The sequence below is a fragment of the Leguminivora glycinivorella genome, chromosome 19, assembly GCF_023078275.1.
Source record: "Leguminivora glycinivorella isolate SPB_JAAS2020 chromosome 19, LegGlyc_1.1, whole genome shotgun sequence".
Lineage (NCBI taxonomy): Eukaryota > Metazoa > Arthropoda > Insecta > Lepidoptera > Tortricidae > Leguminivora > Leguminivora glycinivorella.
The window spans coordinates 4039964-4063067 of record NC_062989.1 but is presented as its reverse complement, the minus strand read 5'-3'; the positions used below and the strand labels follow the sequence as shown (position 1 = coordinate 4063067).

Here is a 23104-nt window from a genome sequence, read left to right as displayed (position 1 = left end):
CAAGCAGGATGATAATTGTGATAGCATCTCAATAAAAATCATTCTAGTAACTAATAACTAAACTGTGCATTTTTACTTACGTTTACTAAGTTAAATAACCAACTAAATATTCTAAACTAATCAATGAACTAAATACCACTACAGACTCCGCCTCGGCGCCGCTCAGCACAACCATATTGACCAGTATAAATGAACTCCGCGGACAATAAACAATATTCAACAAAATAATTAATTTGACTTAACTGTGGAATGTTGTTCCATCTTTTTTACATGTAGAAGTGTTAGAAGACTTGCCACACCACTTATGCTGTAAGAGACCATTGTTTGCAACCAAAATTGATTATTTAAGATTTTTTCCCGAGCGGACACGGACACTGTTAGCGGGTCGTATACTTGGGCGCTACTGATCGGTGTCGCACGCGTTCAAACTTTTATAAACCTGATTTGTCGTATGCTTTACAGGGCCAGGATGAAATGAGTAAAATAAAACCATGTTCTGTGTAAATTATTTTATTGCCATTACCCAAGAACAGAATACGCATATGCCGTGATTACAAAACTCCTGTACCTATCTAGGATAAATCAAAGTTGATTTATATATCCACATAGTTTGACTTCGTAATGATAATGACAAAATACGGTCACGGTAATTAGGACAAGTCACAAGGCATATACAGAAATAAATGCGCAAATAAATGTATTGTTGCTTAAAAACTACATTGGATCTTAACAAAAACTTAGAACATTTTACTCCGTATTTTTTAAATTCTACTTTAGAAACTTTGTTATGCCAATTGTTTACAATTTGTAGTTATTAGACTTGGAAGCTTTGATCAATCGAATCAATGTTTAACACTTATTATTGTTTTAATCTTTAATTATATAAAATTCGTCTTAAGTTCTATATGCCTTAAGTTTCGCTAATGAAATGACACGTTCTAGAGTAGTAATTATTTACCAGTCTTTTAAGAACTCTGATATATCTGACTAACTTCAAACCACAATAGACCTTGATTCTCTGGGTGAAATAAATCTGGGAATGTTAGGGTAAAGTTCAGGTGTAGAACTTGATAAAAGTTTGTTTGATAATAATCTACTTTACTTTATACCCATCCAGATATCAGATTTTTAGTCTTTCTAATAAAACAATGCTAAGACCGACCTTTCTTAGATTGATCTGATGCATACTGTATAAGGCCGGCCTAAATCATTTAACTGAAAAATGGAACCTATCCATTCTATCTGAATGTCTTAATCCAGTAATATTTAAAGAATTCTGAATACAAATGTATCTGTGGTTGCAAATCATTGAATCTACTCAAAAACGTGTCTAGCATGTTGATAGATGTTAAGATCCACTCTTCTCCAAAGATCCAAGGCACCTAAGGATCCATGGCTCCCCAAACATCTAAGAATAGCATGGCACCTCAAGGATCCAAGATCCAGGCTCCTCAGGAATCCAAGGCTCCCCAAAGATCTAAGAAGAGCCAAGGTGATCCAAGATCCATGGCTACTCAAGGATTCAAGATCCAAGGCTTCGCAAGGCGGATCCATTTGTTTGGCATAATGATTAAAAGTCATAATGTAATTGATGGCCAGTTTACCATTAGTCATAATTCTGAAACGGTTAAGTTTTCAGGGTTTTCATTAAGGTCATCTATAGATTAGTTGGGTTAGGTTAGGTTTGTTTTATGGTAATCCTGTAAAGTTACACGTCTCTGAGAAATATATAGTTATGACTAACGAAAATGTGGACAAACGATACATCACGACTTGAGACTTTATGGGACCCTCCTCAAGGATCCAAAGGCTCCCCAAAGATCTAAGAAAAGCCATGGCACCTCAAGGATCCAAGATCCAAGGCTCCTGGACCCAAGGATCTAAACGCCTTAGGCGCCTAGCTGCTTGTAAAGGATGGGGACATAATCGTCCCACTCGGCTTGGTAGAAGTTGCCAGCGATGGGGTTGCCTAGCCCGTACTTGGTCGCGAATTTGTGGATGGAGAACCCTCCCCGATTGTCACCGGATCTGTAAATATTTCAAGAATAAATGTTATTGTAAAAAAAAAACTTAAGGTACACTCACGGACTTTAATTGTTGAGCCATTTAGAGGCCACAATCATTTTGTTATTTCATAGTTAAGCTATGACGTGCCCAGTATAAAATTGGCTAAAGTGGATCAACAATTAAAGTCCGTGACTGTACATATAAGTACATACAAACAAACTCACGCATGTATTCCCAAAACGGATAGGCAGAGGACGTGGAAAAAGTTTTCAAGTATCCGAGGTACACTTAGCAATTAAGGGGTTGAAAGAAAATAAAATTGTGGTATTGCAGTGACCGGTTGGTACAGTATTGAAATCGACTTCTATGACCCCCACGGGAAGAAAGGGGTGGTGAAACTCTTAACTTTTCCGTTATAGTTTTAATAAATAAGCATGACATCTTTATGGGGAACAAATTTTTGCCTCAGTTGGGGTGGACACCATTTTTCACTGCTCGAGCTAATCTGATATTGGAAATAGGAGGTAGCTCTTGTGATAAAACAAATAATTTTGTTTTCACCACACCAACTGGTAAAGGCTTTCTTTGCTATTCGAAAACAGATAGCAAAATTGCATTTTATCCACAAGGGGGCAAAGTAATTTCATACAAATTTTAACTCGATGTTTTAATCTGGCTGCTAGATTTTACCTATAAATGATGATTTTGAATCATAAATATTGAATAAATTGATGGATTTGATTAATTTTGATGTTTAATAGTCAGTATTTTGTTCGTATTGGTGTGGTGAAAAATTTTGTGTTTCACTCGGTGGCAAAGTTTGTTTAACCTTCGTGCCTTGATACCCTCGCAACGCTCAAGATTCCACTTTTTGAACCACTCGCTACGCTCGCGGTTCAATATTGGAATCTTTCGCTTGCTCGGGTATCAATATTGGCAGGTGCGGTTAAACAACTACTTTGCCCCCTTGTAAAACAAATAACTATTTTATATTAGAATGTTCTTGGCAAGTATTAGTCTATGAGACGCCTAGTCTTACAAAGATGACACATGGAAGAAAAATTTCGACAGCTTCCGCTGTAACGGGGTGGCCTAGGGGATCATGGCGTTAGCCCGGATTGCTAAAAAGGTTCAATCAATCAATCAATCAATCAAAATATTCTTTATTCAAATAGGCTTACAATAAGCACTTTTAAATTGTCAACAGTGTACAATATTCATCTTATTCTAAATATCAGAGCAATTTATTGGTGCAATAAACAATATTGTTTTAAAACTACATTGATTTAATAAAATGATATCAATCTAAATTGTATAAAAAAATACTAGTATAAAAACTTCTAGAATAAATTCTAAATGTCAAAAAAATTGTATAAAAATACATTGAATTATCAATAATTATCATCATTAATAAGCTATATAATTAATGGTTTTCAACAATACTTGTATCCCACGGTGTTTCATCATTCATGTAGTCTTGTGTGCTGTAGTAGGCTTTAGAGATCAGTATACGCTTTACATAATGTTTAAATCGATTAAAAGACAGTTCAGTGATGGCATTAGGAAGTTTGTTATAAAATCTTACACAATTACCCATGAATGATTTTTTAATTTTATGGAGCCGAGTGAAGGGCACTGCAAGCTTATGCTTATTTCTAGTGTTTATATTATGTACATCACAGTTTTTCTTAAATTTACAAATGTTTTTATGTACATACATAATATTCTCATAAATATATTGACAATGCACTGTCATTATATTAATGTCCTTAAACTTATCTCTAAGTGAGTCTCTATGGTTAATTTTGTATATTGCTCGAATAGCCCTCTTCTGCAGAACAAATATGGTATTTATCTCTGAAGCACTGCCCCATAGTAAAATACCATATGACATAATGCTGTGAAAGTAACTAAAATAAACTAATCGAGCTGTTTCCACGTCTGTTAACTGACGGATCTTGCTCACTGCAAATGCTGCAGAGCTCAGTCTATTCGAGAGGGTAGCAATATGGGGACCCCACTGAAGTTTAGAATCTAAAGTTATGCCAAGAAAAACTGTACTATCTACCAGTTCCAATTCCTCATCCTTCACAACGACACTTGCTTGTTCATTTTTAGCATTACTCGTTACAAACTTAATACATTTAGTCTTTTTCTCATTTAACAATAAGTTATTAACACTAAACCAATTAACTACTTCGGAAATAGCATTGTTTACATTTTCACAAGTTTGTTGCTGACGTTTGACTTTGAAAATAAGGGAAGTATCATCTGCAAACAATACTATATCATGGTGGGTCTTTACAAGATATGGCAGGTCATTAATGTAGATAAGGAACAGGAAAGGCCCCAATATTGATCCCTGCGGTACACCCATAGAGACTAGTGACCCCGGTGAGCGCTGTCCATTCACGTCGACCCTTTGTATTCTATCGTGTAAGTAAGATTTGACTAAATTCAGTGCCGATCCTCGCACTCCATAGTAGTGCAATTTCCTGATCAGTGTTTCATGACAGACGCAATCGAAAGCCTTAGATAAATCACAGAAGATACCCAAGGCATCCTGTGACTCCTCCCAGGCATCGAAAATCTGTTTGATTAGCTCAACACCAGCGTCGGTTGTTGAGCGACCCCGTGTAAAACCAAATTGTTTATTGTGCATTAGATTATTGATGTTAAAATGTTGCAATAGCTGAAATAACACTAACTTTTCAAAAATTTTGCTGAATGTCGGTAACACTGATATCGGTCTAAAATTAGTGGGGTCGGATGTGCTACCAGATTTAAATAATGGAATGACTTTACTGTGTTTCATAAGATCAGGAAACTCACCACAATCAACACTGTTATTAAAGATAACTACCAAGTCAGGCGCTACAATTTCTATTAAAGATTTAACACCATGGACAGAGACTCCCCAGAGGTCACAAGTTTTTTTAACATTAATTGATTGAAATGCCTTAATTATATCTGAGGTACTAACATGTTCAAATACAAGGTCTCTACTACATTCTGTGACATTATCTTCTAACAATGTAACGGCAGATGCGGGTGATGAATTTAAGTGCCTAGTTGTGGAAACTGGTATATCAGTGAAGAACTTTTCAAATTCTGTTGCTACTTCTAAATTGGAATCTACAATTTTGCCATCAATTTTTAATTTCAGTTCATTTGTTCTTTGCTTTGACCGACCAGTCTCCACGTTAATTACTTTCCACGTTGCTTTAATTATATCGGAACTACTTTTAATTTTCTTGCTTAAATAATTACGTTTAGCGGTATGACAATCTAATTTAAACTGTTTCGAAAATTGTTTGACATGTTCTTTAAATTCATCACTCGTATTAAACCGCCGTTCCTCATACAGGGCATACAATGCACGTCTTCGTTGATGTAACTCTGCAGTTGCCCACTCACTAAAAACTGATGCATCACTAACCGTGACCGTTTTTGTTGTAAATATCGTATTATAATTTTCCATATATGTGTGAAAGAATGAATTATACATATCATTAGGACTCATGTTTGGAGACAGAACGGGTAGCGCCTGAACTAAATTCTGTTTCATTCTTTCCACGCGGTCCGAGGTTACTGGTACAAAAGTTATCTGTTTTTTCAAGGTATTTTTCCTAGCAGCTTCAAATACCATTAATTGACCTAAATGGTCGGACTCTAAATTGCTGATTACATTTTTTGTAATAGGAAAAATATCTGTGAAAATATTATCTATACAGGTTGCACTAGTAGCAGTCACTCTAGTAGGCTCCATAAAAATGTGGTTCAGATTACATGATTTGAAAAAATTCAACAGCCTACAACTTAATGTCGAATTTTCTAAAATATTTACATTAAAGTCGCCGCAAATAAGTAATTTCTTGCTGGAAGGCGATATTTTCAGTAGCACAGATTCCATTATGCTTTCAAATAATTCAAAATTACTTAATGGCGGCCTATACACGCACACAACAATAAATTGCTCCAATTCTACTGCACTTAGTTCTATAGTCCGTTCAACAGACATGGACACAATATCCTTGCGTTCCTTAAATTTTAACTGATTATTTATTATAATTAACGACCCACCATGTATGGAACTATGCCTGGTGAACGAACTTCCTACCTGGTGATTAATAAATTGAGGCATTAATTCATTATTTTTTAACCAGTGTTCAGTAATACATAAAATATCTATATAAAAATCCTTCATAAAAAGTTCAATTTGTAAATCTTTACCTCTAATACATTGAATATTTTGATGCACCAGGTGGATATACTTCCCTTGCTTACAGTTTTTTTCCTTATATTTACTTAAGTCTAGATTGCCAGAGACAGAATCTTTTGTCTTAAAAGCTAGTTTAAATCATTGGTTATGACTATGACTGGAACCAATTCCAAGTTCATACTTTGCTGCTCAATAGGAGCAGAATTGTCTGCCAAATTTTTGGCAGAAATGTCAAGTAAATAGGATAGCGATAATGCTATTTGTCTTTTGTAATAATTTGAAAGGTAACAATTACCTTTAGTCAAAAATACCATAGGCATATGGTATTTACTAACAAATTTGTTAGTGTCAATTATGCTAACCTTACTACTATATGTACAAAGATTATATAAAGCTATATTTAACTTATGTCTAGTGTTATTTTCTGCCTCTGACATTTGGGAACAGTAGGGGAATGTGAAAAAAATAATTTTATGCACTGCCATTGAGTTTAACTGTTCAAAGTATTTGACCAAATTATTTTTGTTCACATTGCCCCTATTTCCCATAAAGATAAGCAGTGTCGTCTGAGAATGAATATCACTGTCATTTAAAATTTGTTTTAAAATATTTTCAAAACTACTATGAGGCAAACAATGGTTGATTGTACTAAGTCCCTTTAAGTAAAAGTTTAGAAATGAGCTCATATCGCTTCCAATTTCATCACAGTACATAATAACATTAGGCTTAGGTATACATTTTAGAGAAGTGTCGAAAGAGCTACTACCACTTATATGCTGTTGTTGTAAACTGTCATACAGGCTTGGGTAGAGTGTGCTGGTTGACAAATCCCCGGTCACCTGCTTACATGCACATGACTGGGCATTGGTCAACGACTCAAAGCGGTCTGAATTATGCTTTATCTGGGATATTAAGTCATCCATAGCCAAAGAATATTCATTAATAACTTTTTTTGAACTTTCATTTATGCCTTCCAAAGATTTTATTGAATCCTCCAAAGTCTGAATTTTTGATTTTAATGCCTGTGTGTCAGTTTCATACTGTAATTTACTATTTTCTAACTGAGCAGAATACAAATCCAACTTATCCACTAAGCCTATATTAACTTTACAATATTTTAATTTTTTGAAAAACAATTTATTTATTTTTGACAGTTTTTCTTTTTTTCTAATGACTTTATTCAATTTAATATATTTCTTTAGTTTGTTTCCGCTGCAATTTACTAACCTTGGTGTGGTGGTATCATTGGCTAAATCTGTAGTGACCAAAGGGATTTCAATTGCTGCGGTAACCAACTGGGAGTCAGGCCGGACCAGTTCCTCGAACAAGGTCTGAGTGTGTGCCGCAGCTGCTTGGTTTTGGGCCTCCCGTAGCTCGTAGATTTGTTCGTGGGCGTCGTGCAGTGCTCTCTCCAATGAGTCGATGTCTTTCAGGGCCTGTTCATATGCAGCGTTGCACTCCATAAACCTGTCAACCGTCTCCTGAAGCCGGGCCCGCTCTGAATTTACATTATTGTAATCACTCTCTAATGTACACAGTTCCTTTTTCAACTTATCGTTCCTATCAATTACTAATAAAAGCTCTTTCTCACTGTCTTCTCTTTCACTGAGCAATTGAGCACTAAATTCCTTGGATTGTTTTAATTCCAGCAAGGTAAGTTGGAGCTTATCACACTTTTCAGGCTCCTGCTGGAGAGCCGCTGCTGCGGCTGCTGCAGCTGCTCTGCGTGTTTGCATTGTAGATGGGTTTTAATGTACTAAACACTAAAACAAAGCAAGAAATTGCTTACTCAAGCTCAGCGGTTGCAGGTAGGTACTTACATGAAATAATGACGCTTAACTATGTCTACACTTGTTCTAGCCTTGTACACACGTTAACACTGAATTGAAAAACACAATTAACAATAACTAGTGACAATACGACCTAGAAAGTGTACAAAGGCGAACAGATATTTCAAATTTATAACCTATAACGGCTACAAACCTGAGACATCAAAGACACTGGTAAACGTCACTAAAACACTTCACTTATTATATTTATACAAAACTTAATGTTAAATCTACTTCAGCTGCTTATCGTTTACACTTAAAATAGTAATTATTACACAAAATATCCTTGAAAAAATAATTATTTTAAAGGGACTGTCTAGCAAAATCAGCTGCTTATCGTTTGACAGCGTGATTATATGGGTTGTAGTTATCATGATGATCGCATTTCAGTCTAGTGATCAATTAGTTTGACCGTCTATAAAAATGTTGCTTACGTGTTCGGTAGCCTGGGCTCGTCGAAGTTGAGCTTGCCGGGTTGCTGGTACACAAGGAACACGTAGCGGTGGAGACCGGTGCCCTGCGGAAGGTTACTTATTCAATTTAGTATTATTCATTTTGGGATTCAGGGTTAAATTCGTGTCATTTGGTTATTATTAACCGTTATAGTGAAGTAAAACTACTGCGAAAACGGACTAGGTATGTCGTCGTTCATTGATCCGACGCTGTAAAGGGTTCGAAATTACAAGTATTATACGCGAACTTGGGCTCTAGAGAGTATGTAAGTGAGAAAGTCACTTATTTCTCTATAGTATGGTTTACCTGCGGGGGGCCAGAGCCTATGCAAGCGGAGAGCGTCTCGCCAGCAGCGACGTTGTTCCCGGGAATATTGCTGACCAGCCAGTGCTGCCATTCACGGAACTAGGACTCCATGATGTCTAGAGAGTATGTATGAAGTGAGCAAGTTACTTATTTCTCTACAGTATGGTTTACCTGCGGGGGCCCGAGCCGACGTAAGCGGAGAGCGTCTCGCCAGCAGCGACGTTGTTCCCGGGAATGTTGCTGACCAGCCAGTGGTGCCATTCACGGAACTTGGGCTCCACGCGGGAGGGCGCGTCGGGGTCTGAAAGAACATTTAAAGATGATTTTCATACCTACTCGTATAGGCATCGCGAGCTAGTAAGCTTTGAGCTATCGGCTATAAAACCGAAAAAAAAAATCACTCCCGTGTAAATAAAAGAGACACGGCGATGTTTACAGTTACTCGCCCAGGGGTGGGCTATCAAAATCGCCGTGTCTCCTTTATTTGCACGGGAGTGCTTATCTTTTGTTCATTTTTATAGCCGATAGCTCATAGCTTACTAATTCGCGGTGGGACCAGTGCCATAAGAAGAATACATACAAGAATATGAACTGAAATAGACATCAAGAGTCTATTTCCAACGTTTCAGGGACGGCAGTGTCCTCGTGGTCTCGGAGAAAACTGACTGGAAATGACATCAACACCTTCTAACAGCCGCGCTACCGTTTTTCGAAGAGCGGGTAGTTCGAAAAACTCGCGCGGCTGTGACAAGGTGTTGATGTCATTTGTTAGTCGTATATGTTAGTTGTAGCTTTTCACCTATTCGCGTTTCGCCGCGATATCAAAATTTCAGAACAGTATTTTTTTCTTGTAGTATGACTTTTCGTCGCAAATTACAATGGTCTATAAAATTCATAGTATATTTATTTTCCTGCCTTTTTTCACTGTAGTCGCTTTTCACCTCAATAGATAGGTATTTGTTTGTAATGCGTTGCGAAATATCGTGATGTTTCCTTCAAGCACTATGTGTAATAATCGTGAAAGTTTAAATCAATATACAGTATGTATCTGAATGAAGAGCAAATATTAAAACCCGTTTATGTTTAGGTCACATTAATTAAAATTTGCTACGAGATCAACACTGAAATCTCGTTTTCTGCTAATTCTGTATGGCCCATTTGACACGACCTTCAACCGAATAGATCATAAGAATTTCTTAGCATCTGCTATCTACCTAAACTTCTATTTCTAATTTAAACAATCAAAGTAGAAAAGTTAACACAAAATCAATTAGTTTTACTTCCGAAACCATTAATTTTAGCTGAATTTCGTTTGATTAACAATCAATCATACCACCCATGAATAAACGTCATGAGATAAAGTACCTACATATACTTCTTATTTTGTTTCAATTTAGAAATCTGAAAAGAAGGCCTTATATGGGCATATTTTCGTTTTGTTGTCGATTTTACTATATTTTTTCTGGAATTTTTTGCACTGTTTCTACTCTGAATCATGAGCTCTTTCGATTCTACTAGGAGACAAAAAATGTCCTAAAGTTTCCGTACATCTTTTTGTCTTCCTCTGAGTTACGATCAAACAAGTTGTATGAGAAATTATAACTCAGTGGAAAAAAATTTGTAAGATATTTTTTTTTCTACAAAAAGTACAAAAAATTCCACATTCGGAAGAAAAAGTAAAACAGACAAGAAAATAAAAATACGCCCATATTTCTATTGCAATTATTATATACTAATTTAAAGCATTAATTTGTCATATTCGGCGTTGGCAACATTCGTACCTAACTATTGTGTACCGTATTCATAACCAAATCATTATTGCAGTCCTATTATCCAATCAGCGTCCATCCCTTGAATTGCCAAATTGGTTGCAGTAATCCGCTTGTTAGCTCACCAGTGGAAACAGGCGCCGCCGGTGCGAACAAGATTCACAAGTGGTTGACATTTGTGACAAGAATGAGAAGAATTTGATAGAGTGGTTTCGCACTAGAATAGTCCTTATACTATTTGTTAAGTGTAACCAAGTACATTCTACAAGTTTCATTTTATTTGAATCAATTTTTATTTGAATCAACAAGTCGATTTTATAAAAGCAACATGACTCATATTGTTTTAAACATATGTTTGGGTGATTCAATCAAATATCTTTTAACAAGTTTAAATAAATAAATAAATATTATAGGACATTTCTCTCAGTGTACTGGTTTTATACTGTGGCACTACGTCCGATCCAAATCTAATCCGAAAATATGGGTCTAGACAAAATTAAAATTTTGAAAAAACCCCCGACCGCGACCTAGTGGACCGATTTTCATGAAACATGGCGACTAACTCAGCTTTCAGATAAAAAAAATTAAATCAAAATCGGTTCATCCGTTCGAGAGCTACGATGCCACAGACAGACAGACAGACAGACAGACAAACAGACAGACAGACAGACAGACAGACAGACAGACATACACACAGACAGACACGTCAAACTTATAACACCCCTTCGTTTTTGCGTCGGGGGCACAGAACACCCCACTAGAAGCCTAATGCAAGCGATATTGTTCGAGACGCAAATCACCAATCCTTGCGGGGTGAGGCGGCCGCGCACGGTGCTGCCATTGGTCGTTTCAAATAATGACGCGCCTTTACGATTAGCAGTAGGGATGGGAATGGGACATGTCTATTATAGACAATGGTACCGGTACCAGTACTGTGGTGAATGTGTTTTGCAACAAATTATAATATTATAATTAAATTATAATAAGGCCTTGTTACCCTTCATAAAACTAGTGCCTACGCCAAATCTTGGGATTAGTTTCCAAAGCGGACCCCAGGCTCCCATGAGCCGTGGCGAATGCCGATGCCGGGATAACGCAAGGAGGATGATGATTGTGATAGACCTCAATAAAAATCATTCTAGTAACTAATAACTAAACTGTGCATTTTTACTTACGTTTACTAAGTTAAATTACCAACTAAATATTCTAAACTAATCAATCAACTAAATAACACTACAGACTCTACAGATTCTAGATAATTATTCACAATTACAAATCTGCTTTCTTTTATATTTCATAAAATGGTAGCACATGGTACGAACGGCAGTACGAAGTTCCCGCAACAGACATAAACTAACATGGCCCCATCCCTAGTCGTTTACGTGAAAGGGATAGCATATCGCATTGTTAACTAGGCAAAAAGGGATGGACGCGCCTCGGCGCCGCTCAGTACAACCATATTGACCAGTATAAATGAACTCCGCAGATAATAAACAATATTCAACAAAATAATTAATTTGACTTAACTGTGGAATGTTATTCCATCTTTTTTATATGTAGAAGTGTTAGAAGACTTGCCACCTCATCAGTGTAGTTATGATAGTATTTAATAGATTGCGCTAACACATATACTTCGTTTCTTTTAAGATTAGAATTATCTGTCAAACGGGTAAACAAAGAAGCAGTGGTCGTAGACCTTCCTTCTTCGATTTCGGCCGATACCAAAGATTTCTTGGAACTTATAACTTATAATACTATGTACATAAGATCCAAGAAATCAGTGGTATCGGCCGAAATCGAAGAAGGAAGGTCTACGACCACTGCTGCTTTGTTTACCCGTTTGACAGATAATTCTAATCTTAAAAGAAACGAAGTATAGAGGTATGATGTTTAGTATGAAGGTTGTCAATATTTGATCCTTCCTTGCCTACATGGGCGCATTGTTGTAATTCGCTACAGGCACAGAACTTGATGTAGATAGAAGAACAAGTTCATCTATATGTTGTATAGGGGCTTAGCGTGACAAATTTTGTACTGAAGTAGTTACTTCATGCCTGTGATTTTAAATATGTCTCAGGCCCTTGGGTGTTCATAATTTTTGTGTCATAATTTTTTTATGTTTTTGTTGACTTCAACTTACAAAAATTGACGCCTGAAAGCTGCAAGCTGCAAGTAAAGACGGACAACTTAGTGGATTTTACCGAGTTCATTTGACACGCTAAGTGGATACGTTTGCTTGATATATGGTATATATGACATCTGTGGCTACAGGCACTGGTAGTTTTTCACAAACATTCATTGTTATCCGTTTAGAAACCTGATTTAAAACATTTAAGGATTTCTGTGCGCGGCTAATCGTTAACAATAGTGTTTATTTGGAGATGGTTCAATAATATTAATCAGCTGGTCTGTTGTTTAAATAAATTTTCTACGACCATGCACTTACTTTTTAATAGTTTTCTAGAATAACTTTCGTGAAATTCGCACTATTTCCTGTATTATGACGCGTCGGCCTCCCCTCCGTTCCTGCACTCACCCTGCCGCTCGCACTCCCCCGCGCCGCCACCGCCGCCAGCCCCGGCGCCCCGCGCACCCACGCTATATCCCTTAAAGGCTTCCTAACAATGCTTTAAGAGCTATATCGTATGCGTGGGTGCGCGGGGCGCCGGGCGGGAGCGGGCATCTTTATGTAGGGGTTTAACGATCTATGCACGACACTGTAAATGACGAATAACAACACGGGAGTGGAAAAAATAAATAAATAAACTCTCTCTGCTTTGCCTTAAGGTTGACTCGTAGAAAGTGCCTTTTGGCATTAAGTCCACCTTTTGTACTATAAGATTTCTTTTGTACAATAAAGTTTAGATAAAATAAGTAATTCTCGAGATATTTAATGTGACAGACGGACAGAGTTGCACCATAAGGGTTCCTTTTTGGTACGAAACCATAAAAATGGTTGAATTTTAACAACGAATTGATATAATTTGATTTGCAACAAACACAGCCTCTAACTCATGTGTTTTTGAATAGAATATGATCGATAGGGTAAGTAAACACAGAAAATAACAAATTGTATGGAGAAATATTGTCTTCGGTTACCACGATATTAGTTAAATCCATTTATTCAGGGTTAAAAAAATACAATAAAAAAAGTCAAAGTCATAACCAAACCCAAAAACCATACCAACAAAAATAGTTCGTGATCAGCAGCGCAGGCTTCGTCAATTACTCATATTAGTTACTCATGAAATAAAACTATGGAAACTGATTAAATCGCGTATAATGAAATTAAGATTCATCCCGATGTTTCAAACACTTTACAGCGTTCGTGGTCAACGGGTGACTGAGGAAAAATTACAATGTGCAAAAAGTTACCCACATACAAGAAATATTAACGAGATGGAGAAAGTCAAACAGAATATTCTTATCCAACTAGTGACGTTAGCCGCGTAAGCTGAAGACCCAGGTTCGATCCCGGCTCGGCCATCGGCGAACTTGATCCCTTTTTCTTTCGTATATGATATCTATTCTCGTTTATAGGATTTCACGAATAATCTGCATCATGCAGACTCGCAGAATACTAACTAGTTACATCAGCATCATTCATAATTACTGTAACTGCAACCACAAGCATTCATTTCCCATTGTACCAACGTAGTGCATTTAATACTGCACTGTTTATAGAACATAATACCCGTATGTGTAAACTATGACTCCATATGATAACAACGTTTTAATTCATACAGGTGTTATGGTACTGAAACATCAATAATAATCAGGAAAGGCATAATCGTAATGCGGAAAATTTACCGTGTCAAAACATTCGTCTATTTTTGTGAACGTTCTGGAAGTGCGAATGAATTTTCAGTGAACTAAAATGTATCAAACCTAAAGAAAAATCGGACAAGTCTACCTCCACCTATCGGCTGAGCCGGGAATCGAACCCAGGGCTTGAGATTACGGCACTTACGTGGCTAATGTGTTTACAACTATACCACCACACCATTTTTTGTCCGTTGAAATCCCCGACATAGTGGACCGATTTTCATGAAACATGGCTAAGAACACTCCCGACTAACTCAGCTTTCAAACAAAAAACCGGCCAAGTGCGAGTTGTACTCGCGTTGTAAGGGTTCCGTATACTACAAGAAGAGCTTAAGCGCCTCCTTTTCAGTAGGAACTTAAGTCGTTTTTGCGAATAATCGATATTTGAACAAAACGAAACAGAAATGAGTTTATATGTAACTAGCTTTTGCCTGCGGCTTCGCTCGCGTTAAATTCGAAAATTGCGGAATGCTCCATACAAACGTCCACCCTCCATTTTAGGGAAGTGGGGGGTTAGAAAGAGACAAAAATGTCACTCTCCATCCCTTAAACTATCTCCACTTAAAAAAATCACGTCTATTCGTCGCTCCGTTTTGCCGTGAAAGACGGACAAACAAACAGACACACACACTTTCCCATTTATAATATTAGTATGGATATTCAAACGCGCTCACACAATTTCAAGAGATTTGGTAACTCCTTGCAGCGGCAGTGAGTGAAATTCGTAATTTGAGTTTTTTTTTCTTTTAAGTCCGACCTACGCTTTACTGTAGATTTCTAATAGGCTTTCCAGTCTATAGATTGAAAACTATCTCGTGTATTTTTTGATACGCTTAATTTTCCTAGAAAGTCCCCCTTATCTCCGAAACTACTATTTTGATCTCGATAGATTGAACAGTTTTTACTTTTAGTTAAAAAAAAAAACACGGAAACTACGGAACCCTACACTGGGCGTGGCCCGACACGCTTTTGGCCGGTTTTTTTCCAATGGCCATAACTCTTGAAACTAAATATTCGAAAAAACCAGAAAAGTTCACTAGACATTTTGAAGTCTTGAAATCTGATTAAGAACACGGTTTCCTCATGTCATGTTACACCGTGTATTATACACCCTGTTTTTATTGAATTCCGTTAACTTTAAGGGAAGATTCTTAAGTTCAAATACAATCAATTTCTCTAAGAAAATAGCCTCTTAACTCTTACGGTTATCGAATTATTAAACGTTATTAAACGTAAGAGTTTGGCAAGTTTTTTTTAAGTACAAAATTAGTTTAAGTTTTTTTTTACAAAATAAAATAAAATTCAAAATTAAAAAAAATATATTACTGGACACGTGTGTAGCATTCCTTACCACTTCCTAATGTTATAAAAAAATATTGTTTTGTCCGCGCGGTCACGGGTTAAGAATTTCACCACTTTCTTCCGATGGGTGTCGTAGAAATCGACTGGGGGATATGGGTTAAATTGTGGCGTAGCGTAGGCGAGAGGCTGGCAAATGTCAAGAGTGGCACTGAAGCTTGAGTAGTTTCATGTAGGGACCCCTTTATACCTACCCCTTTAAAGGATGTATAAAATTATCAAGGGAGATCATTTTACAGCTAGAGAACATTTTTTTTAAATTGATTATTTACCTATACAATGTTATATTGTATCTAAGAAGTGTATTTTCAAAAGTGCATATTTCAATGTGCTTTGCTTATCTTTCAATTCAACTAGCAAGTAAAATTAGTGGAAGATATCTTTGGCAAAAAACTACAATGACGACAAACGTTAATGTCAAATACTGGACTGCAGTAAAACTCTTTTGAAAAAACACTTCATCTGTAAAAAAAAAATAGAAAGTACTTACGGCAGCCAACGCCTGTGGAGCCACCGGGATGACATCGGAGACAACGCCGTGCGCACTGAAGGACTTCGCTACCGTAGACATGGCTCGCGTGAACACCCTAAAATTGACCATGCTGACCGCTATCAAACAAATCAACGAACATCTCAGTATCCGACTCATTTTAGAAAAAAAATGGAATAGACAATTTGAATTTTTAAATTTTAAATTGAGAACGCGCGACCGAGTGACCGGTTGGGAGTGAAATGCTAGCTTTATATGGCCAGTGTTGTTTATAAGTAACCGGTTAGCGCGGTGTAGTGTTGTGCTAAAAAGTGTGTGTATGTAACTGTATTTGTAATTAATACTTAGATAAGAATAGAACTGCTTGAGACGAAATTTAAAGTAGATAATGGATTCGATTTTGCTGAAGATTGTTTTAATTTCAATCTGGCTTGTCTTTTAAACCTACTTAGTAGATAGTTTAGTGTAGGTACAAGATGTTAAATAATTTAATATATGCGAGATGAACGAATAATACCTATGCTATGCAATAAACAACATTCCTATAAATATGTATCTTCAGAACAGAAGTTTAGGTCAGGGTTAACAAGATAAGATTTTAGTCTAAGAGTTAATTAGGTACCGGACAATGTGCTACAAGTACTTTAGGTGTAATAAGTAGCTATTTGTATTTAATTTATAATTGAGTTAAACTATTATATTATAATCAGTTTTTTAGAGTTACAAATGATAACACAAAGCGGTTTTTTTTTCACTAGTTTTCATATTTATTAAGAAATTGTTTGTCTGTTTACGATACGATCAATAAGAAACTAAAACACTAAACAGGGTCACTGCGGTACGGGGTCTATTGAACCCCGTACGTGTAATAATATTTTTAATTTATGAGTTAATTGTTGCTGTAGGTATAATTATGAGTATGTGGTAACAAAGTAGCATAAAATAATAATTCAAAATTAGTTAGGTAATGTTAATACAGCTATAAAACGTTTATGACGAGTACCTAATTATGATTTTTAAGTGCTTCATCAACATACACCAATTTATTTACTTAGTAACAGTATTTTATGGCCTAACAACTACAGAAAGATATTTATTATTTCTTTTAACTTGTATACAAAATGTATAATTATATTAAAGCCTGTTATTCTGATGTACAGTAGCGGAAAATAATTTCGGACATACTTATTTCATTAATTTTTATAACCACAAAATTAAAATTTTGAAAAACCCCCGACCCCGACATAGTGGGCCGATTTTCATGAAACATGGCTAAGAACACTCCCGACTAACTCAACTTTCAGACAAAAAAAACTAAATCTAAATCGGTTCATCCGTTCGGGAGCTACGATGCCACAGACAGACAAACACACACAGATAGACAGACAAACAGACAGGGAGACACGTCAAACTTATAACACCCCGTCGTTTTTGCGTCGGGGGTTAAAAAACGGCTATTACGATGTCGATGAAAAAGACTATTTGGTCAACATAAGGTTCATTTTTATTAGGGTTCCGTAGTCAACTAGGAACCCTTATAGTTTCGCCATGTCTGTCTGTCCGTCCGTCCGTCCGTCCGTCCGCGGATAATCTCAGTAACCGTAAGCACTAGAAAGCTGAAATTTGGTACCAATATGTATGTCAATCACGCCAACAAAGTGCAAAAATAAAAAATGGAAAAACCGGCCAAGAGCGTGTCGGGCCACGCTCAGTGTAGGGTTCCGTAGTTTTCCGTATTTTTCTCAAAAACTACTGAACCTATCAAGTTCAAAAAAATTTCCTAGAAAGTCTTTAAAAAGTTCTACTTTTGTGATTTTTTTCATATTTTTTAAACATATGGTTCAAAAGTTAGAGGGGGGGACGCACTTTTTTTTCCTTTAGGAGCGATTATTTCCGAAAATATAAATATTATCAAAAAACGATTTTAGCAAACCCTTATTCATTTTTGGGTTGGAATGAAAAAAAATTTCAGCCCCCACTTTACATGTAGGGGGGTACCCTAATAAAACATTTTTTTCCATTTTTTATTTTTGCACTTTGTCGGCGTGATTCATATACATATTGGTACCAAATTTCAGCTTTCTAGTGCTAACGGTTACTGAGATTATCCGCGGACGGACGGACGGACGAACGGACGGACGGACGGACGGACGGACAGACAGACATGGCGAAACTATAAGGGTTCCTAGTTGACTACGGAACCCTAAAAAATGTTTTATTAGGGTACCCCCCCCTACATGTAAAGTGGGGGCTGATATTTTTTTTCATTCCAACCCCAACGTGTGATATATTGTTGGATAGGTATTTAAAAATGAATAAGGGTTTACTAAGATCGTTTCTTGATAATATTAATATTTTCGGAAATAATCGCTCATAAAGGAAAAAAAAGTGCGTCCCCCCCCTCTAACTTTTGAACCATATGTTTAAAAAATATGAAAAAAATCACAAAAGTAGAACTTTATAAAGACTTTCTAGGAAAATTGTTTTGAACTTGGTAGGTTCAGTAGTTTTTGAGAAAAATACGGAAAACTACGGAACCCTACACTGAGCGTGGCCCGACACGCTCTTGGCCGGTTTTTTAAAAATAACTCAATTCCTCAAATAGTAAAATAATGATGTGGTGTAATTTTCATACCAACGACTTCTGAGATCGATAAATCCATCGAGATATTATATTGTTAATTTCGCTATTTTGTGTTTTTAACCCCCGACGCAAAAACGAAGGGGTGTTATAAGTTTGACGTGTCTGTCTGTGTGTATGTCTGTCTGTCTGTCTGTGTGTGTGTCTGTCTGTGGCATCGTAGCTCTCGAACGGATGAAACGATTTTGATTTAGTTTTTTTGTCTGAAAGCTGAGTTAGTCGGGAGTGTTCTTAGACATGTTTCATGAAAATCGGTCCACTAGGTCGATGGTGATGTGGTGAATTTTTTTCAAAATGTTCATATTTAACATAACTCTTATGCCCGAGTTATGCAGTGTAGCCCTGTGGGCCTCAAATAGTAAAATAATGATGTGGTGTAATTTTCATACCAACGACTTCTGATATCAATAAATCCATCCAGACATTATATTGTCAATAGGATTCGCTAATTTGTGTTTTTTATAATGAGAAGTTCGATATTAGTAACATACACGATAGGGTGTGCAGTCTCTAATCCGCATCAGGCTCTCGCTGCCCACGGGCCACGTGCAGTGGGCCCTAAGTCTCGTAAGTATTCAAATACATATTTGTATTGATGATCCAATAGTTGTTTACTTGATATAAAAGAATTTTCGACTTATTGTTTTCGATATGTATCCAGTATGATAGATTTTTTTCCGCTACAGGGCATTTCTCAGAGCGTTTAAATTTTTTTGATTTCGGTGGCAACATTTTTACGTGAATCCTGTAAGAGTCACATGAAATTTTGTCAATTTAAACAGAAGTCGCTGATTCCTACCAGAAGCAAAGAAAACTCATGCTATGCTTACGGGGTTCCGGTAATAATGCTGCCACCGAAATCAAAAAAGTTGAAACGCTCTGAGAAATGCCCTAACAGTAAATATGCGGTGACATTTCAGTTTAGTATGAAGAAAATATATGTATTAACATCTTTATATCTGGTTTGTGACATGCAATAAATGATTTTAAATTCTAAATACCTAATACAAACCTTCGCCTAATTTACTGTAAATTAAACTACCTAAATCTAATTAGTAGTTTTTTAGCAGAACCAATAAAGATGATGTGGTAATTTCAGCTTTTACAAAGCCAAAGCTTTAGCAAACCCTGTAGAAGACTAAGCGAAGAGACGGGATTTTACAGTGGGCAACTCAAAAGAATTTTTTACATAGACTGCCATCTCTTGACACAGGCTTAGAACTTTTGAACCTGTTTTGACAATTTGGCCCTTATTCTTAGCTTGATATGTGTTAAAATGTCAAATATTAATATTAGCGCCATCTAGCTGAGCGTACCCCAAAGGTGTAATGCCATCTAGGCCACCGTACCCTTTTTCTGTATGGTACTGAGGTACGTTTTTTTCTTAGACTTTATCTGTCTATACGGAGTTATATATGTCTTTGGTATGAAGAAAATAGATAATTAAATTCAGTTCATATCGCGCTTTAGATATTTCAGCTTCTATCTATGTCTGTGTTACATTTTCACTTTCATCTGGGCGAACGAATCCGTACCTAATGCAAACCTTCGCCTAATTTACTGTAAATTAAACTACCTAAATCCAATAAGCAGTTTTTTAGCGGAACCCCTAAAAATGATGTGGTAATTTCAGCTTTTACAAAGCCAAAGTTTTAGCAAACCCTGATGAAGAGTAGGCGAAGCGACGGGATTTTACAGTGGACAACTCAAATGAAAATGTTTAACTTTGGATTATCAGAAACGTCTGCAATCGATGCCACTAAATAAATAAATAAATATTATAGGACATTCTTACACAGGTTGACTGAGTCCCACGGTAAGCTCAAGAAGGCTTGTGTTGTGGGTACTCAGACAACGATATATACATATAATCAAATACTTATTATACACATAGAAAACATCCATGACTCAGGAATAAATATCTGTGCTCATCACGCAAATAAATGCCCTTACCGGTATTCGAACCCGATACCGCGGCTTAGCAGGCAGGGTCAATACCCGCTAGGCCAGACCGGGCTTAGAATAAATTATATTGAACACCAAATTGATTCAATTTGTCAAATGAAAATGAAGGACTTGTGTGCCCGAGTGTAGATTCGACCATTACGATTTCAGTTTACAGGTGGGCGTCGGTCGCGAGCCGATGCGAGCGGTTACTGCCATTGTCACTCGTTTAGTAAATATTTCAATGCTAAGGATATGGCAATTCATATAATATCGACTGAACATTCATTTTTGCGCCTTGGTGGAACGCAATAACGCGTAGTTGAGTTCGCATCGCTAGCGTGATTAGTCGCATTATAACATAACTGCACGGTTTGGCTTGCATTGGTGCACAGAGGTGTTACTGATACCGCTGTGCTGGTGCCATTTTTGGTGCCCGTATGCCACGTCCTCTTCACAACATCTGACCATCTCATGGGTGCCCGGCGAGCTCGCTTGCCATGCATTTGACCCATAAAGATGGTCAGATGCTGTGGCATGCAGCAAACAACACACATGGCGCATGACCGCACGCTGTGGAGCCGCTGCATACATGATCGCAAGTCGCAATCTGAAATGGCGCCAATGGGGGACCGAGAAAGAAGATGCCACGTCCTTACTAAGTAATATTTAAGTCAATGTTGTTTAGTCTGAGCGGATCAACTGGATGCATTATCTGTCCGAGTGTCATAGAGAAAAGCCGTATACCTTAAGTAGACTAGGCTACTACTATACGGCTAAGACTGTAGAGGTATTTAAAAAAATAAGTAGTTCTTTTTAGAGAAATGAGATATTATTCATGTGGGAGACACAGACAGACTGACAGGCGGACAGAGTCGCAGCATAAGGGTTTCTTATGTACCTTTTTGGTATGGAACCCTAAAGACGATTATTTTGGTCATTATAGCATAGACCATTCATTCGAAGTTTGTTAAGATTAGACTACATATTTAATGTTCTACAATGTGCGTCACCAGAATCGATAGTTCAGTGATGAGATGATGCCGATGTTGCTAGACTTCGCTAGATATGTCTGGTGACATGACAACATGTGACACATCATTAGATAACTTGGACTAACTCCAGTTACCTCGCGTCACGCCTTGAAGTCGCTGGCTACACGATAAAGCTAGGAACATACTACGCGGACGTCCGTCGTAAAACGACCGCGACCGCGACCTATCAGTGTGCACGGAACAAAACATCCAGAGAGCCAGATTTCGATCGGACGTCCGTGCGCTCAAGGCCACGTCCGCGTCCGTCGATCGATAGTTTGCACGGTTATGTGTATTTCCATTGTCCAGATTCCCGTCCGCGGTCGATTTACGACGGACGTCCGCGTAGTGTGTTCCTAGCTTCATTCGTCCTCTGTATAAGTTTGGGCCTTATAAAATGAAGAATGAATGGATATAGTAAACTAATGGTAGTGAAAATAAGGCCCATTTAGAAACACCTTTATAGGTATGGTATCAATCAATCATTATTTATTTGCAATAAAACATAACTAAATGCATATAAATACAATTATAAAAATGTAAATACAATTATGAAAATCAACAGAATATAATAAAACAAACACAACAATTATTATAAATGAAATAAATATAATGTGTGATTACACCTACCCTGTTGGGAAGTTAATTTGTTCAAAGATCCTTTTCCTATACAGTAACTGATATTTGTTCATTTTTGCTGCAGCAATAAAACGGTATCACTTATTTCAAGGTTAGCAATATCTGATAAGGCTCAGAACAGTGTTTTTTAAGTCAGTAACAATATTAACAGTTTCAATTAACCTGCATAATTGTATTTGTGATATTGCATCCTGCCATAACTTTGAAGTATTTCTATTTTTTTTAACAATCTCTTTGTTTGAGAAAAAAAAAAAGATATTAACCAATATTTGAGGAACTATTACATCCTTTGTATCCATCCAGCACTAATTTTAGTGCATTTGACAAAATTTGATTAAAAAATCTTTGGTTTGCAAGTTCTGTTGTACATTTAAGGGCCGTCGGGCCAACTGTATGGAAAAAGAGTCAGGCTTTGCCATACAGTTGGCCTGATGCTACGCTCGCGAGATGCTAGATGTGGGGGGTCCCTAATACATTATTAACACATGTTGGGCTCCAGGGATCCAGGGATCATTTAGGAAGGCAAAAGATAGGCCTGAGTGGAGAGCACTGCAATGTACAGCGACTTATGGTGGTCACGACCCTC

At 37.0% G+C, this 23104-nt stretch overlaps 1 protein-coding gene across 1 annotated transcript; it reads right to left on the bottom strand.

Annotated features, from left to right (window-relative positions):
• Positions 1 to 494: 494 nt before the first annotated feature.
• On the bottom strand, positions 495 to 16491 carry LOC125236728 (phosphatidylethanolamine-binding protein 1-like). Its single transcript, XM_048143647.1, has 4 exons — positions 16196 to 16491; positions 8989 to 9123; positions 8493 to 8588; positions 495 to 2028 (listed from the first exon to the last, which is right to left on the bottom strand). Exons 1-4 carry the CDS (start codon positions 16417 to 16419, stop codon positions 1890 to 1892), a joined length of 594 nt encoding a protein of 197 aa, XP_047999604.1. The 5' UTR covers positions 16420 to 16491; the 3' UTR covers positions 495 to 1889.
• Positions 16492 to 23104: the final 6613 nt, after the last annotated feature.

Excerpts from the sequence above, each read along its gene's own strand:
- LOC125236728 (XM_048143647.1), bottom strand. The coding sequence starts at position 16,419 with ATGAGTCGGATACTGAGATGTTCGTTGATTTGTTTGATAGCGGTCAGC. Across the intron at positions 9,124-16,195 it reads AAGAGTTTTACTGCAGTCCA|TTCAGACCCCGACGCGCCCT; the intron begins GTATTTGACATT and ends TTTAAATGTTCT. Across the intron at positions 2,029-8,492 it reads GAGCCCAGGCTACCGAACAC|ATCCGGTGACAATCGGGGAG; the intron begins GTAAGCAACATT and ends AAATATTTACAG.